Genomic DNA, 15,160 nt, shown 5'->3' on the forward strand with positions numbered 1-15,160 from the left:
GTGAGGTTATGATTTCATGAGGCAAGGAGGGATGACTTACTGCAGTAGTGGCATAAAATAGAAAGCTCGGGCTAATCAGGAAGCAAATAATATTTCTGTCATTTGTGAGGAATTTTGTTTATAGGGCAAGTTTTCAGAGGGGCTGATAATTCTGAAAATAGTGATTTTTCTTCTTGAGAGTTCCTTTCATGGTTTTGATTCATTTGTTCAAGCCTCTGAAGATGGTACAATTTTTTGATCTGTCAGCACAAAATAGCTGTGGGTGTACAGGTTCAGCTGTGATAGTGTTAGCAAGAATGCTTGATTAGTTTATTAGAATGGAGACCTGATTTGGGGGACTTGTCATGAAGGCACTAAGAAGTAGAATTAATTACCTGTTGGGAGCAGATGTTCACAGAAAACCAAGGAAAAGTGTTTGGTAGCTCATATTTATCTAAGGAACTAATGAGTACCCTGCCTGATTATAAACCGTTTTTAATTTGCAGTACACCTTGCCAGCATTATTGGACACAGCTGTACAGATTCTTCGAGGAAAGGGCAGTATTCCTTTCTCTATGCTCCAAACACTGTTGAAGCTCATAGTCCTAATGTTCAGTACACTCCTGCTTGTAGTTGTCAGAGTCCAGGTTATCCAGTCTCAGCTTCCAGTGTTTACAAGGTAATAGTAAAGTGCTTCTTATTTGCAGTTGTTTATAAATAAGATGTGACTTAATGAAGTCGGAATGAAATGATCCAAAATATATGTACTTAAGTATTATTCACCTGTTTCAATGTTATTATTCAGTGTCTGTACCATATTGCATTTTTTGTGAAATTGCTAAATGATATATTTCAGCAACTGTTGAAAAAAATGTTCAGAATATTGAGGTATCTGAGCAGGCAGCCATTTAAAAAGTTTACAGTTGATAGTTCATCTTAGTAATTCAGAAATTAAGTGTCTTATTGCTTAAGTATTTTTTATTGTATCTTTATTTGAACCTTGTCTGAATTCTCCAAACCTCTTAAATTTTTCCTCTTCTACATACAGAATGTATTTTACATTTTAGGTACGTACTATGCAGAAAACATGGTTGTCTTCAGATAGACTGCTTGAAGATGTATATGAATGACGTTAGAACTGAAAGACTAATTTATCTTAAGCTTGAGCAATGTAGAAACACAAGAATCTAAAATGTCCCTGAAAAAATGAGACAAAGTATTAAAAACATGAACAAGGATCACTGAACTCAACTTGAGGTGTAAATCATTCTGTTTCTTCAAACTTATGTTGATTTTATCCCAAAACAGTTTCATAAACATGGGGGAGGCTCTGTCCCTCTCTTCAGTGAATCACTGTGCATGGTTTCACACCTGACAAATGCAGGACGAGTAGGATCTTTTATGTCTGTAATTAGTAGTTCTAGCTATGACTCCAAAGTTTGCCACAGAGTGAATCAACATCATATCTTTCTTCATTAAAAGCTCCTTTTTCTCCTTTCTTTTGCTTTAGGTTTGATAACCCAGCTGCTGTTAGTCCATCCCCAGCAAGACAGCTGACTTTCAACTACCTCCTCCCTGTAAATGCTTGGCTTCTTCTCAATCCCTCAGAATTATGCTGTGACTGGACAATGGGAACTATTCCTCTTGTGGAGTCTTTGTTAGATGTTAGAAATATTGCCACCCTTACCTTCTTTTGCTTTCTGGGATCTTTGCTGGTCTTCAGTCTCCGATACCCTGGAGATTCCTCCAAGACAGTATTGATGGTATGAATGATGCACTGTTTTTGTCCTTTTGTTAAGAGTAAGTGGCTCAGGTTGTATGGTTGCACATCTAATCTGCTGTGACCCAGAGATACTGTATGTGTCTCCTTTTAGGCTAGAATGAGCACATAAGAGGAAAATTGTCTAGCAACAAAACTGGTAAATTGCAATTAAGTATGTGATTCTGTTAGAGGTGAGAATAAATATGTCCCTTGTTACATATTTGTAAACTGTACTGCAGGCTTTCTCACATATTCAGAGCTCAAGTGGCACATGGGGGCTTTCAATAGAATTTAAATATGTTTCAAGGACCAGAATGCATTTTCGTCCTGCAAGCTGTCTACTTTGTTTAAATGTCAGTAGTCATGATGTGTATTTAGCAAAAGATTTGATTTTCTTTCTCATAGGTGTAAAAGAAGGGATATATTTTTGCATTTAGGAATAACTTTCCCTTTTTGTTATTGTTTTGTTTTTCTCCTGTAAGTTGTTTTCATTTTATGAAAAGCTAATTTTGTCAAGCTGTAAGATCAGTTCCTGTGTCTGTTCAGTATTATAAATGATTTTAAAACTGAGATGGATTAGCAGAAAAGAATATTTTGAAAGAAATGGGAAGGATCAAAGGAGCTGGTATTTTTGGAAAAAAGTCGTCAATTATTGATTCCATTGCAAATTTTTTACAAGGTGAATAGTAACCTAATACTGTACTTTTTATTAGTTCAGTGGTGAAGTTATGTGTACAAAAAACCTGCATACTCTTATCTTAGTCTGCTTTAGAAAAAATGCATTTTTTAGTCTGTTAATCAGTGAAAAAAAGTTTCAGATGGGTGAAAATACTTATGCATAACCTCAGATTTAAGTAGTTCCTTGCTAAGCAGCTGACAAATTTTGATGCACTTCTAAAAGACCTAGCATTATAGTTCTGACTCATATGTTTTCTTCTTGTCTTGTCACTGGAGCAAGGCAATATATTTCCCTAGAAGACCAGTGAAAATGATATCTAGTAGTGCTGATGAAATTTCTTGTCTTGAATTTGGAAACTGTGTGTGAAGAGAAGAAATTATTTATATAGTAAATGTGCAAGGTGACATGCTTGGAAAATAAGTGCCCAGCACTTCAGATATGCAGAATAGTTGCATTTTCCTCCTTATATAAGCTGAGACATAAGTTTTTGTCCACTGTGCTGTTAGCAGGAAAAATGTGTGTTGGGTGTGGTTCGCTTTTTTTATAGGACAGCTCCTGCATATTAAGCTGTTTATTTCCCTGAATTTCTGTTTATTCCCTACCTGGTGGAGTTCACAAGAGGAAAGGGTTAATGGGTTTTTTAGCATACATTGGTGTAAGTCAGTTAGGTTTTGTTTGAGGGTGGTATTTTTATATGTGTTTTTATTATTTCAAGTGGGTTTTATAGGGAGGATTTTCTGAGATCATTCACTCCAGCATGCAAGCCTCAAAGTCACCTGACGCAGCATAGTCCTGGCTTAATGCAAGTTGTTTTCCTTTAATCTATACCTATGCTGTGTATATAACTTTCAATATTATGCTGATATTCTTCAGCAGTGCCTGGGAGCAAATTTCATAGGAAATGGGAATGCAATATTTTATATTAAATATTAATTGTTATATTAATTAATTTTTATGTGCTACAAAATGAAACTATACGATACGCCAAACCCTATTACTCCATTTCAGTAAGCCATTAATATCCCCCAAGTAATCAATGTATTCTGTGTGTTGCAAGGCTCAGTTGTGTTTTTGTTTTCAAGGAGCTTAATGAAATGCTGTGGATCAGCAGCTGGGCTATGTTAATGATCCATGTGCATATTCTTGAAGTATCCTTGAAATACGAGATAAAATCTTACTTAAAGTTTTAAATCAGTGTTGGGTTTTTATATATGTAATCCTGGGTTGATTTTCAAACTGGATTATTTAACTGTTTTAGCATGGAAGAGGCAGTTAATGTCATGCTTAACTCTAGACAGCCAGTTGTACTGAAAGTTTCTAGAAAATTCCTCTTTCTTCAAAGAAAAATTCCATTTCTGTAGGGTTGTTCTTTGGGGTTTTTTGGTAACTGGAAGGCCAGATATTTTGAAATAATTATTCATGTCTTTTCTGGAACCAGAGTTTGGAAATCTGCTACTTAACAGTCATTCAGGACTTAAAGTAACTGGTCATATCCACTTTCTTTGCAACAGATGGATTTCTTTGTCTCTTAATAAACACAATTTTGATAAGAAGTGGGTCCCCAACCTAAGAACTACAATTGTGCAGTTCTTAAGTTCATTGTAATTTCAGATACTTTGGGGTACTCTTAGCACACTGTCCAAAAACTGGTGTTTATTCAGTGACTGATTCTGATTTTGTTATTCACATTTCTTACAGAAACACACAACAGACTCTATTGTACTGTAAAAATAGCTGCTTTATGCCTCAAATAAGCTGATACAAATTTTTAATTGTCAGATAATGTCCAAGGTTTTACGCTGTCTTGTTTCTGTATCTGGAACTCTTACTAAAACATTGTTTTGAATTTAATTAATCTGTTGATCCTATTTATTTGTCCTCTTTTTGTAGCATAGTAAAGCAAATATACTTCCAAGCACTTAAGTAAGGAATAGAATAATTTGCAGGTTACTACTTGCTATATTCAGAGTGAACTCCATGTGAAACAGATCTGAATATTAAAAAAAGAAAAGACCAAATATCCACTATTTATGTCTGGTTTTATGGGATTATTTTTGTAATTTTTAACTTGTTTCTTGGGTACAGCTTGTCACTGCCAATATCTTGATTACTAATGTTGTTTGTATTTCCTTTCTAGGCTCTCTGCTTAATAGTGCTACCATTCATTCCTGCGTCAAACCTGTTTTTTCCTGTTGGATTTGTAGTAGCAGAGCGAGTGTTATATGTTCCTAGCATGGGATTCTGCATTTTAGTAGCACATGGATGGAAGAAATTATCAAATAAAAGGTAAATAAATTCATACTGATAAAAGCCCTAATGGGAAAGCTTGCATAGCCATAAATATGGTTATCTTCTATGAAAATAATTGATGAGTGTAAATCAAAACTGGTTTAACTTTATTCAAAGTTGATTACTGACTGAAGTTTATACAGTGCATGTGAGTCAGCCAATTAAAGTTGCTGAAAATTTAATCAGTAAAAAATTAAATTTTCAGAAATGCCATGCTAGGAATGGATATCAGAGCCATTCAGTATTTTTTAAACAAAACAATTCTTTGGTTAGCAATTTCTCCTTAAAAATTGTGCTCTAAAAGCATGTTTTGCACACACTTTTGTGTTTTCTGATATCTTTTGCATTGACTTGGACATACCTCCCACTGATGCTTTACCCTTAGCTCAGTGTTATCCTAATGCCAGTTCAGACAAATGGAAAGGCAGAAATTTGCAGTCTGTGTTGTCTGCTATTGTTAGAGATGAGGCCTTGCAGTAAAATTTACACTAACTGGTGCTGCTGAAGCTGACAGCACTGGATAATGAGAAATTAGTGATATATTGTGGGAGTGTGGATTTCTCACAAATCCCACTACGAGGCAGTAAAAATAGAAGTGATGTGAAAGAAAGCAAGGAACCAGGAGGGGATGGCTGGGGAGAAAAATTAGGCAGCTAGTGTATTTACTACAAAAATATTGGAAGTCAGTTCTCTAAAATGAGAAAGATAAGGTTCCTTGCTTTAGAATATGTGGAAAGAAGAAAACTTTCTTATAAGCCTTATGGGTTTACAGATATATGCCAGTTCTTATTGATCACTTTGGTAGTATTTTAGAATTACTCTCTTAATTTTACAGTTTCCCTTTTTTAGTATTTTTAAAACCAAACATGGTAGACAAAACATGCATTTTGTTTATCTTAGAAGTGGATGGGGAAAAAACCTTGCAGTTTTTAGTAAACCCTTGTGAAATAGGTAGCAGACTGAACAACTGTTCCGTAAGTCAAATGTGAGAAATAGTGGTTAAGGGTGAACACCTGTATGTCCAAGAATGAGATTTTTTCTAAAACAAATGGTATTCATAATTGTGGGAAGGCTATTGAATGGTTGACATCTTTTTTATAATTGAATTAGAATCCAGAACCCAAATGATCAGCGTGTTAATGTGTATGTTTTAGATCTGTCATGTTTAAACTCCAGAAAAATAAACTGCCCAAAATGAAGGTTATTCCTGACAAACTTGTCACAGAAAGTGACCTTTACCCCAGTTTGCAGCTTTAAAAATAAAATTGCTAGAAAGACACTAAACCTTTCTCCTACTTAGATATTACAGTAGCACTAGGATTACATTTGCTTATGGAAGATTGGGTAGTCTCCACAGACTTCACCATTAAGGTGTCTTCTGCAGTGTGGGAAAGATTTGCAATGTGTGCAGTCAAGAATATGTGTGGAATTGTCTGATTTGAAACAAAAGTATGAGAGGATTTTTTTAGTTTCTTTTTTCATTTTTTAACATTCTGTATAGTGTTTTGGAGAACCTCACTTTTTAGCATCATATTTATTGTCTTAAATTACAGATAAGTTTTAAGAGAAGCAAAATTTCTGTAAACATTCTATACAAATTCTGTTGTGTTGTGTGAATTGGGCTTGTTCTTATTAAAGGACTTGCATGGGCATAACAACAAAAGCAGGTAAACAAAATTAATTTTAAATTCAACATTATTTCCTTTCAAACTCCAGAGTGTGCTAATTACAAATGTGGTCCTTTGTTTGCCTTTTAGCATATGATATACTTATTCTAATAAAAATTAGAGTTGTTGGTGTGCTTACAAAAAGTCTTTGTTTGTTTTATTTAATAGTGTGCTAAGAAAAATTTCTTGGGTTTGTTTGGCTGCGGTGCTATTCACTCATGCCTTAAAAACACTGCACAGAAACTGGGATTGGGAGTCGGAGTACACTTTGTTTATGTCTGCTTTAAAGGTACTGTATTCTGTTTGGAAAGGCTAATGGGAAGTTCTTGTTGCTGTTCTTAAGAAGCTGCAGTGGAACACGATAAAGACAGACAAAAATTATGCTTGTTTCAGCACAATTTCTATATTGAGAGTATTGGCATCTAGTTAGTTGCTTTTGGGAATGCTTTAAAAGAAGTGTAATGCACACATAGAAGTTCATATGCAGAAAATAGATGATAAGTTTTCTTGGGTCAAAGCAGTTGAATTTTTTCTCTTGTTTGGATGAAAGCCGGATGGATATGTTTCAGTACAAAAATCTTCAAAAAGTGTGAGGCATAGAATTATTTCTTCTAAGTTCATATGGCATGATAAGGCAGTTTGCAAAATATCCTATAACAGTTAAAATGAATTTTAAGGTGTGTTTGGTATTTCTAGGAGCAAATAGCTAAAACAAATTGATGTTGCACAAGATCAATGTAATCATTCCCTTTGTAGTGTTCTGTTATTCTTTGCATATAGTAGCTTGATGAAATCTGTCATTTGCAATACATTTTTATGTCTTAAGATATTGTTAAGAGAAACTCAGTTGTTGAGTAATTTCAACTTAATATCTTAGCTTTGGTATCTTTTTCTGGTTTTAGGTGAATAAGAACAATGCAAAACTATGGAACAATGTGGGACATGCATTAGAAAATGAAAAAAATTTTGAAAGAGCTCTGCAGTTTTTCATACAGGCCACACAAGTGCAACCAGGTAAAGCTTTAACTAGTTGCCATCTCTTCACTCCTGGTATTTCAGTATACTTAGCTTACTAACAGCTTCTCACTGGACTGTTCTGCTTCAACTGACCATCAAACAAAGTCACATAGTAAGTTAATTGATCCAGGGTTTTTGAAAATAAACTAAAAAAATCTTCCAGAAGAGGTTTCTATCTATAAAAAACTGCAAATACTTTCAAAACTATTCTTTGCATCACATTCTTTGTGTATTAACTTGAACTGTGATTTCTTATGGAGTATATAAATGTCTTTATTTTTTTATTCAAAATTAAGGAAGTATGTAAGAAAATTTAAAAATCTAGATAATATCAAAATGCACATTTAATCCAAATTATATATTGTTAGAAAAGAAGTTCTAGGTAGTACTGGACAATCTTTCCTTTTAGAAGATTAATAAATAACCTTCAATTTATAGGCTCTATTATAGCAAGAAATTAGATACAGGGAGGTATGATAGGACCTTAAACTTTTTACAGTTTTAATTTTATAATCCCTCTTTAACCAGTTCCTGGTTAAATTATTAGCTTCATAATTAAGATGAAAACTGATAGAATTGCTTTCTTCTTTTGGTAATGGAGATGTATCATCAGAGTACCTGTACTTCATGCTACTCTGAATGCAGTAGTGTTTAAATTCTTTATACTCAGTGCATGGAAATGTTTTAAATTTCATTATTTTCTTTATTAAGATGATATTGGTGCCCACATGAATGTAGGAAGAACTTACAAGAACTTAAACAAAACGAAAGAAGCTGAAGAATCATATATGATTGCTAAATCATTGATGCCACAGGTAATTAGTAACTTTATTTTATCTACCACCACAGCACAGGACTTATATTGTGATACAATTTTTGGGCTTTTTTTTTTCCTGTGGATCTGTATATTTTAAAGTTTATCAGTGTTCTTTTAAAAGCTATCTATGAAAAAATAGGCTGTATACACTCATGGCTGTTAAAAAAATGCTCTAACTTGGAACTCTGCTATAACTGTTTTAATTTCCTTTTTATAAAGCTATGTTGTGTTTTGGGGTTTGGTTTTTTTTTCTGAAATTGTGGTTGTAAAAGAAAACAGCAGCCAAAACCTACAGTTTCTAGTCACAATCAGTTTATTTTCACTCACAGCTAATACATTGATGATGACTGAGTTTTTGAGCCCTTCAGGGAAGACTTAAATATAGCATTGAAGGTTGGAGAAGGTAGCCACAGCAGCAACAAAAAAATTTGACCTGAATATGCTTTTATAAACATGCGTTTTGTTATCTTTTCTATTTGTTAAATTATATTTATACCTAGGAAATTTTACTTGTTCAAGCTGTTCAGAGTAAAAGATAATAGTATTTTGAAGAATGTGTGAAGGTAATAAAAGCTGTGGTGAAAATGAGACTAGCAACAAAAATGAGCAGCCCGTTGAATAGAAGCATTGCATTTAGAAGGATGTTCTGTGAAACAGTGGGAAGATTCTAAATGGATAAAGTATAAACAGTACAGCAGTTGCAATGTCATAGCATTTTCATCTCTCCTCACTACTTTTCATTTTCTATATCAGTTGGCAAATCATTGGCTGTAAAATCTTATTTACACTTTTCTTAGGCTGGAGGGTCATAAAAAGGAATTAAAATGTCTTACAGAATGTCAGTTTAGGCTTTAGGAAATATTTTTGTCTGACTGGGGAAAGTTTTGCAAGGTCTTTTTGGTTTCAAATGGCTATCTACATGAACCAAATTAAGTAGTAGCAGAGCTTAAATATTGTACAAGTTTTTTATTCTTTATTTCTATAAAAACATAGATACTGTTCTATTTATTTTTATATGATTTTTCTGGGAAAGAATTACTGTTCTTTGTCATTATCAAGAGCCTACACGATAACGTCCAGTAGTACCCTAAAACAAATGTGGCAGAGTGAAAAGGAGTTCTGTACTGATCATCTTTCATATTTTTGCTCATCTTTGTTTGGTACATATATTGTCTTTGACAGATTATTCCAGGGAAAAAGTATGCAGCAAGAGTTGCTCCTAACCATCTAAATGTTTATATCAATCTTGCAAACTTAATTCGAGCAAACGAATCTCGCCTTGAAGAAGCGGATCAGTTGTATCGACAAGCAATTAGTATGAGGCCGGATTTCAAGCAGGCTTACATCAGCAGGTATATTTTCTAATTTTAGAGATACATATTCTTGAGTAAGCTTGTTTGTATTTGTAGTACTATGAACACTATTTAGTTTGTACAGTTCAATTAGCTTCTGAAATTGTTTCATTTCCAAGTGAGAAGATGAAGATTCAGGACAGTAATCAATTATTCATTACAAGTCTGTTCTTTTAAATTCCTCCTTCAAATGGCATATTTCCATGTAGATTCTGTATTCAAACATTGTATAGAAAGACACTTCCATAAGATTTCTTTATGAATCTCTAACTCTAATTTCTAACCTCCTAGTTTAGTTTTGAACTAAAAAGCTTTTGGTTAGTGTGAATCATGGAGCTTTCTTTATACTTTGTTGTTAAAGATGGCCCAGAAAATGCAAGTCGTAACTATTTAGTTGACTTTATTGCATTTTAGTTAAGAGTAATGTGGATGTGGGTATTGAGGCTTCTGTCCACTGTTTTGTTTGTTGTGATTCCCACTGGGATGTTCAAGGATGCCTGAACTGTAGCTTTGCAGTGTAATTGCAGAGCCAAATCAGGCACCCTTGATCAGTTCCTTTTTTGTTCTTGTCCTGCTTATGCATTTGTTGTATACAGGTTTTTGAGAACTGAAAGCTTTATGGAGAACTGAAAGCTATGGAATAGAATGTAAAATAGGGTCTTGTATTGTTTTGTGCTTAAAACTAAGTAAAAAAACACTGTTATCTGATGCCTACTGTCTGTAGGAAGACAAACTTTAAAAAAAACTGTCAATTCTCATATGGGTAATAAGAAAAGTATGGTTCTTCAACAGGGGAGAATTACTTTTAAAAATGAACAAACCTCTGAAAGCTAAGGAAGCTTACCTTAGAGCTCTAGAACTAGACAGAACCAATGCAGACCTGTGGTACAACTTGGCAATTGTTTACATTGAACTGAAAGATCCAACAGAAGCCCTGAAGAATTTCAACCGAGCTCTAGAACTCAACCCAGCACATAAACTGGCATTATTCAACTCAGCACTGCTAATGCAGGAATCTGGTACGTTAATTTGTCCCTTCTGTGCTTATTGCATGTTTGCATTTATAGGATCCACACTGTTTAATTTTTTATTAACTCTTTTGTTTTTGGAAAGGAGAAGTACATAGCAGCATCAAAAAAGAAACTGTTTATTATAGCTTTGTTGTTTTTTAGTGTATGGAATTTGTGCAAAGTGTACATACACCTCAGCTGATCAGCGTCTTTAATACAAGCACTATTTTACAACATATCTTACACATATAAAGAATAGTGTTACTGAAACATCTTCAAAATAATACCTGTATAAACTTTAAAGATATTAGTTAGTAAAATACATTTAATACATGGTTTGCATTTATAGTGATTGATTTAATTATTGACTCAAAAATCTAGCTTACATCACTGGGCTTAACTCCTGCTCTACAAATAGGAATGTTTTCATAGGTTTTTCTGTAATACTGCTAATTAGGATGAATTCAGTTGGATTTTCATGAGTTTTTCTATATGTATAGCTCTGTGGATAAGGGTGAGTCCTTAGTCAATTAAGGCTGTTGCAGAGAGTATTTGGCAGGTGAGCTGCTAAGATTTGTTTCCCTTTTGCTAAGATGGTAAACTGCCCCCTAAGAAAGATAAAACAGAGTTGATTGAAGCTGAAGACATTTAATAATTTTCCATCCCTTATCACATTGTAAATTCGGTAGTCCAAGACATGCCTTGTTCCTTTTCTGTAGAAATACAAGCAGCTTCAAACAAGCAGAAGTGTTAACTATTTAGCATTCACTTTTTCATACTAGAAGGTGCAATATTGTTTCAGGAGGTGAGAGAGGGCAGATTAAAGCAGCTCCCCTATCCTTCAGTAAGTCTGCATCTGGAATTTGTTACTAAAATACGTTCACTGTACTATTCAGTAAAATAGCACAGACCACAGACATGTCTAGCTAATCCTGGTATTGCCAGATAAAATTGTTTTACTAAATCTTTTTTAAACTTTGATGCAAATTAAAATATAGGGGTTACAGATTTTATTGTTTTGGTGTTAGAAGATATCTTAGCCTGGCTACATTAGAAGTCGCTCTATTAGAAGTGCTCCCTGTCTAAACTCTTTCAATCTATCTTTAATAAAATGAGATCTTCCACTCAAAGTTTGCCTCTGTAAGAGCTGGTTTGTCAGAACTGATGTCTGTTCTGCATTCTATTTGCTCAACTATGCATGAAAATAATTTCTCTTAAGCTTGTAGAGATGCCTTTTGTATCTGTTATACCAAACCTAAATAGCATTCAACAGCTAATAGAGTAATGATGCTGACTTTGGCTAGAAGTCAACTGTATATAGTTTCATTCTATAAAGAAGGTAGATAACATTTGTTTTTGCTGTTACACAGCTATAATGAAAAATAGCATTTAAACCCTTTCACTGTTGCATTTTAGTTTGTATAAAGACTGCATATTACAGTCTGAAAATCCTTCAGAATAAATGTTTCAGGAAATATCTTGAGAATTAAATCCATTTTTTGTCACTTAGGTGACGCTCGACTTAGACCTGAAGCTAAGCAAAGACTGCTACATTATGTGAAAGAAGAACCACAGGATTCAAATGGATACTTCAATTTGGGTATGCTGGCAATGGATGACAAAAAAGACATGGAAGCAGAGGCATGGATGAAGAAAGCTATAAGGTTACAGCCCAACTTCCGAAGTGCTTTGTTCAATTTGGCCCTGCTTTATTCTCAGACAGGAAAAGAATTGATGGCTTTGCCTGTCTTGGAAGACCTACTGAGATACTACCCTGATCATACCAAAGGTCTGATTTTGAAAGGTGATATTCTTATGAACCAAAAGAAGGATATTGTTGGAGCAAAAATGTGTTTTGAAAAAATTTTGGAACTGGATCCCAAAAATGTACAAGGAAAACATAATCTTTGTGTGGTTTATTTTGAGGAAAAGGACTTAATAAAGGCAGAAAAATGTCTGGTTGAAACACTAGCACTGGCACCTCATGAAGAGTATATTCAGCGTCATCTACACATAGTTAGAAGTAAAATTGCATCACTTGGTGCTATGGAACAGTCATCACTTCCATCAGATGGGACTGCAGCTACAGAAGCAAAAAAAAACTCAATTCAGAATTTGAAAGAAGCAAAAAGTGAGAAGACAGCCACCCAATCAACAGTTAATAATAAAGAGCACTCAAAAAATAAGAAACCAATAGAGAAAAGCAGTGTGGACAAAGAGACTCCCAAAAAATCTACAAAAGAAATCAAAGACATTGAGAAAAAGAGAGTTGCTGCATTGAAAAGACTAGAAGAAATTGAGCGTATATTAAATGGTGAATAGTCTTTACCATGTCACAAAAGAATATGGGGAGAATACTATTTTTAATTATTGTTTAATTTGTGAGCCAACTGGAAAGTGTTCTCAGTGCTTTGAAAATAGAAATAATGTTGACTGCATATCACTTATCAAGCAGCAAAAGGCATTACAGTGCTGTATGTGTGAAAACCACAACTTTTAAATATGATGGAGGGATGGGTGGGAATTAAAGGATAAAGGGTTGAGAAAAATCTTCATGCAGAATCCTTAATAATGAGAAAATAGCACTCATAAAAGTCGTTGGTATTCAGGGATATTAAGTAATGCTACTTTCAAAGGTTCAGTGGAAGAATTGAATGGTGAATTAGTAGGATAAGCCAGACGCTCCTCCTTTCCCCCAACAAACCTGTTTGTATTCTCATTATCTACATTTCAGTTTAAACATCAGCTGAAATTTTTCTAGACCTCTGCTGTACAAGGAAAAGTTTTTCTTCGCATTATTTGTTTCCAGAACTTAACAAATTCATCAAAATGCCACTGGACATAGTATAGGAGGATGCAACAACACACTAAAATTTTCAGTTGCATTCTAAGTAGGGAATGACATATTAACTTTTAGATGTTCTTTATTTACGATGCTAATGGTTTGTACTCTTTACCTGGTAAGAAGTCTTACGGTGCTCTTAAGATCTTTAGACTCTGCTTTTTTATTTTAAAGGAAATGTGTGGGGTTTCTTCAACTGTCAATCATCTGATTGTTTTTAAAAATTATATTATAAAGGGTGGTTTCTTCCCCACTTAATTGAATGCTGATAAATGCACTTTGGTACAGTAACCAGTATGCTATGCAGTAGTCCATTTTGTTGACTTTGTATCAATGGCTGTGGATTGACTCCTTGGTGTAGTAAATTCTTCCTCGTTTATAGCAATCTGATTTTACTATTTCTGTCATTGCAACAGTATTTCTATTCTCATAACTTTTTACAACACTAATATTAAGCAATGTTTGCTCAATGCAGTGCGATAATAGTTAAACCACTGAATTTAGTCATGTTTAACACAAGACAATGTAGGTAGTGTCCTTTCAAATACTAAGTTCTGTTGTTTTGATACTTTGTCTTGGGTGTGTGGTTTTTATTAAATATTTATTTTGACTACTAAAATATTTCCATTTACACTTTTTCACTAGTGCATCATTTTAATTTCTTACATGAAACAAAAATCTTTCAAATTTCAGTATTGCTTTTATCCTTATGCAATGCATATATTTTTGTTTAAATGTGCTACCGATTACCTAAATCTGATGTTTTCTTTAATTCTCAGAAAGAAAAGAAGTGTAAGAGATGAGTTCACTCATAATTTTCACTGATCATTAAATCTAACTCTTACTCTTCATGTTTTGTCTTATTTCATGATGTGGAAGTATTCCTTAACAATTCTACAATTTAAACTTAATCCTTTCCATACCTGCTCAACTTTCTGCCTCAGGCAGAAATCCAGCTGTAAGATGTAATAATTATCTCTGTGGGAGAGATTTTAAATGGGCAAAGGGCTTCCTTGCACAGACCTTTTATTTATTGCTTATCATTTTTAATGTTAGCACAACAATTGCTTGCATGGTAATAACTGGGGGGCCGGGGGAAGTGTGTTTTAAAAAATGATATTTACAAGCAGCTGACAGGAACAAGTATATGGTGTGCAGCTGTTCATCATACAAAAGAATATTTAAGTGCTGCTTTTAAAGAAGTGCTCACAGGAATTTGTTGGCCACACCTTGAAAATCACTTGTCTGTGAATAACTCAGATACTTGTACATAAAATAGTGAGTATGTTGGCTTTTATAGAAACATTAACTTGCATATTAAGTCTTCCTCCAAATCTGTTTTAGAAAAGGATTAGACATTGTTCTGGGCAAGATGAAGGAACATTCATGTGGAAATGGCAGGAACTACATAGTATGAAAAGGTATTCTGATAGAGGTCAGGATTCTCCTCTCTTCTGTATGAGCAGCTCCTCTTATTGCCATTGCCCCACCATTTTTATTTGGTGTTTAAATTGAAGAGGGGAGTAAAGACACAGCCTCAATCTCTGCATCTGAGCCTCTGTCACGTCTCATCTTGACCATCCAAATAGCTCTTTAGGTACTAGCAAGAACTGGTAGATTTATTGGTGCTGAGAAGTGCCATCAGGTTTAACTAAAATAATCAGGTGCATGGAAACTGAATGTTGCTGGATGTCTTTCAAGTCTGTTCTCAAGTTCTATTGCCCCTTTTCTCTCTGAAAGAAATGT

General features: G+C 34.1%; 1 protein-coding gene across 1 annotated transcript in view; it reads left to right on the forward strand.

Moving 5' to 3' along the window:
* The window catches only part of TMTC3 (transmembrane O-mannosyltransferase targeting cadherins 3), a 22,242-nt gene extending 7,977 nt beyond the window's left edge, over window positions 1-14,265 (forward strand). Inside the window, exons 6-14 of the mRNA XM_005421583.2 lie at window positions 486-658; window positions 1,490-1,742; window positions 4,558-4,706; window positions 6,545-6,665; window positions 7,279-7,390; window positions 8,105-8,208; window positions 9,393-9,562; window positions 10,355-10,581; window positions 12,083-14,265. Of these exons, the coding sequence (XP_005421640.1) occupies window positions 486-658; window positions 1,490-1,742; window positions 4,558-4,706; window positions 6,545-6,665; window positions 7,279-7,390; window positions 8,105-8,208; window positions 9,393-9,562; window positions 10,355-10,581; window positions 12,083-12,894 (2,121 nt within the window). The 3' untranslated portion in view covers window positions 12,895-14,265. The remainder of the gene's footprint in view (window positions 1-485; window positions 659-1,489; window positions 1,743-4,557; window positions 4,707-6,544; window positions 6,666-7,278; window positions 7,391-8,104; window positions 8,209-9,392; window positions 9,563-10,354; window positions 10,582-12,082) is intronic.
* Window positions 14,266-15,160: the final 895 nt, after the last annotated feature.

This window comes from Geospiza fortis, unplaced genomic scaffold (assembly GCF_000277835.1).
Source record: "Geospiza fortis unplaced genomic scaffold, GeoFor_1.0 scaffold186, whole genome shotgun sequence".
NCBI lineage: Eukaryota > Metazoa > Chordata > Aves > Passeriformes > Thraupidae > Geospiza > Geospiza fortis.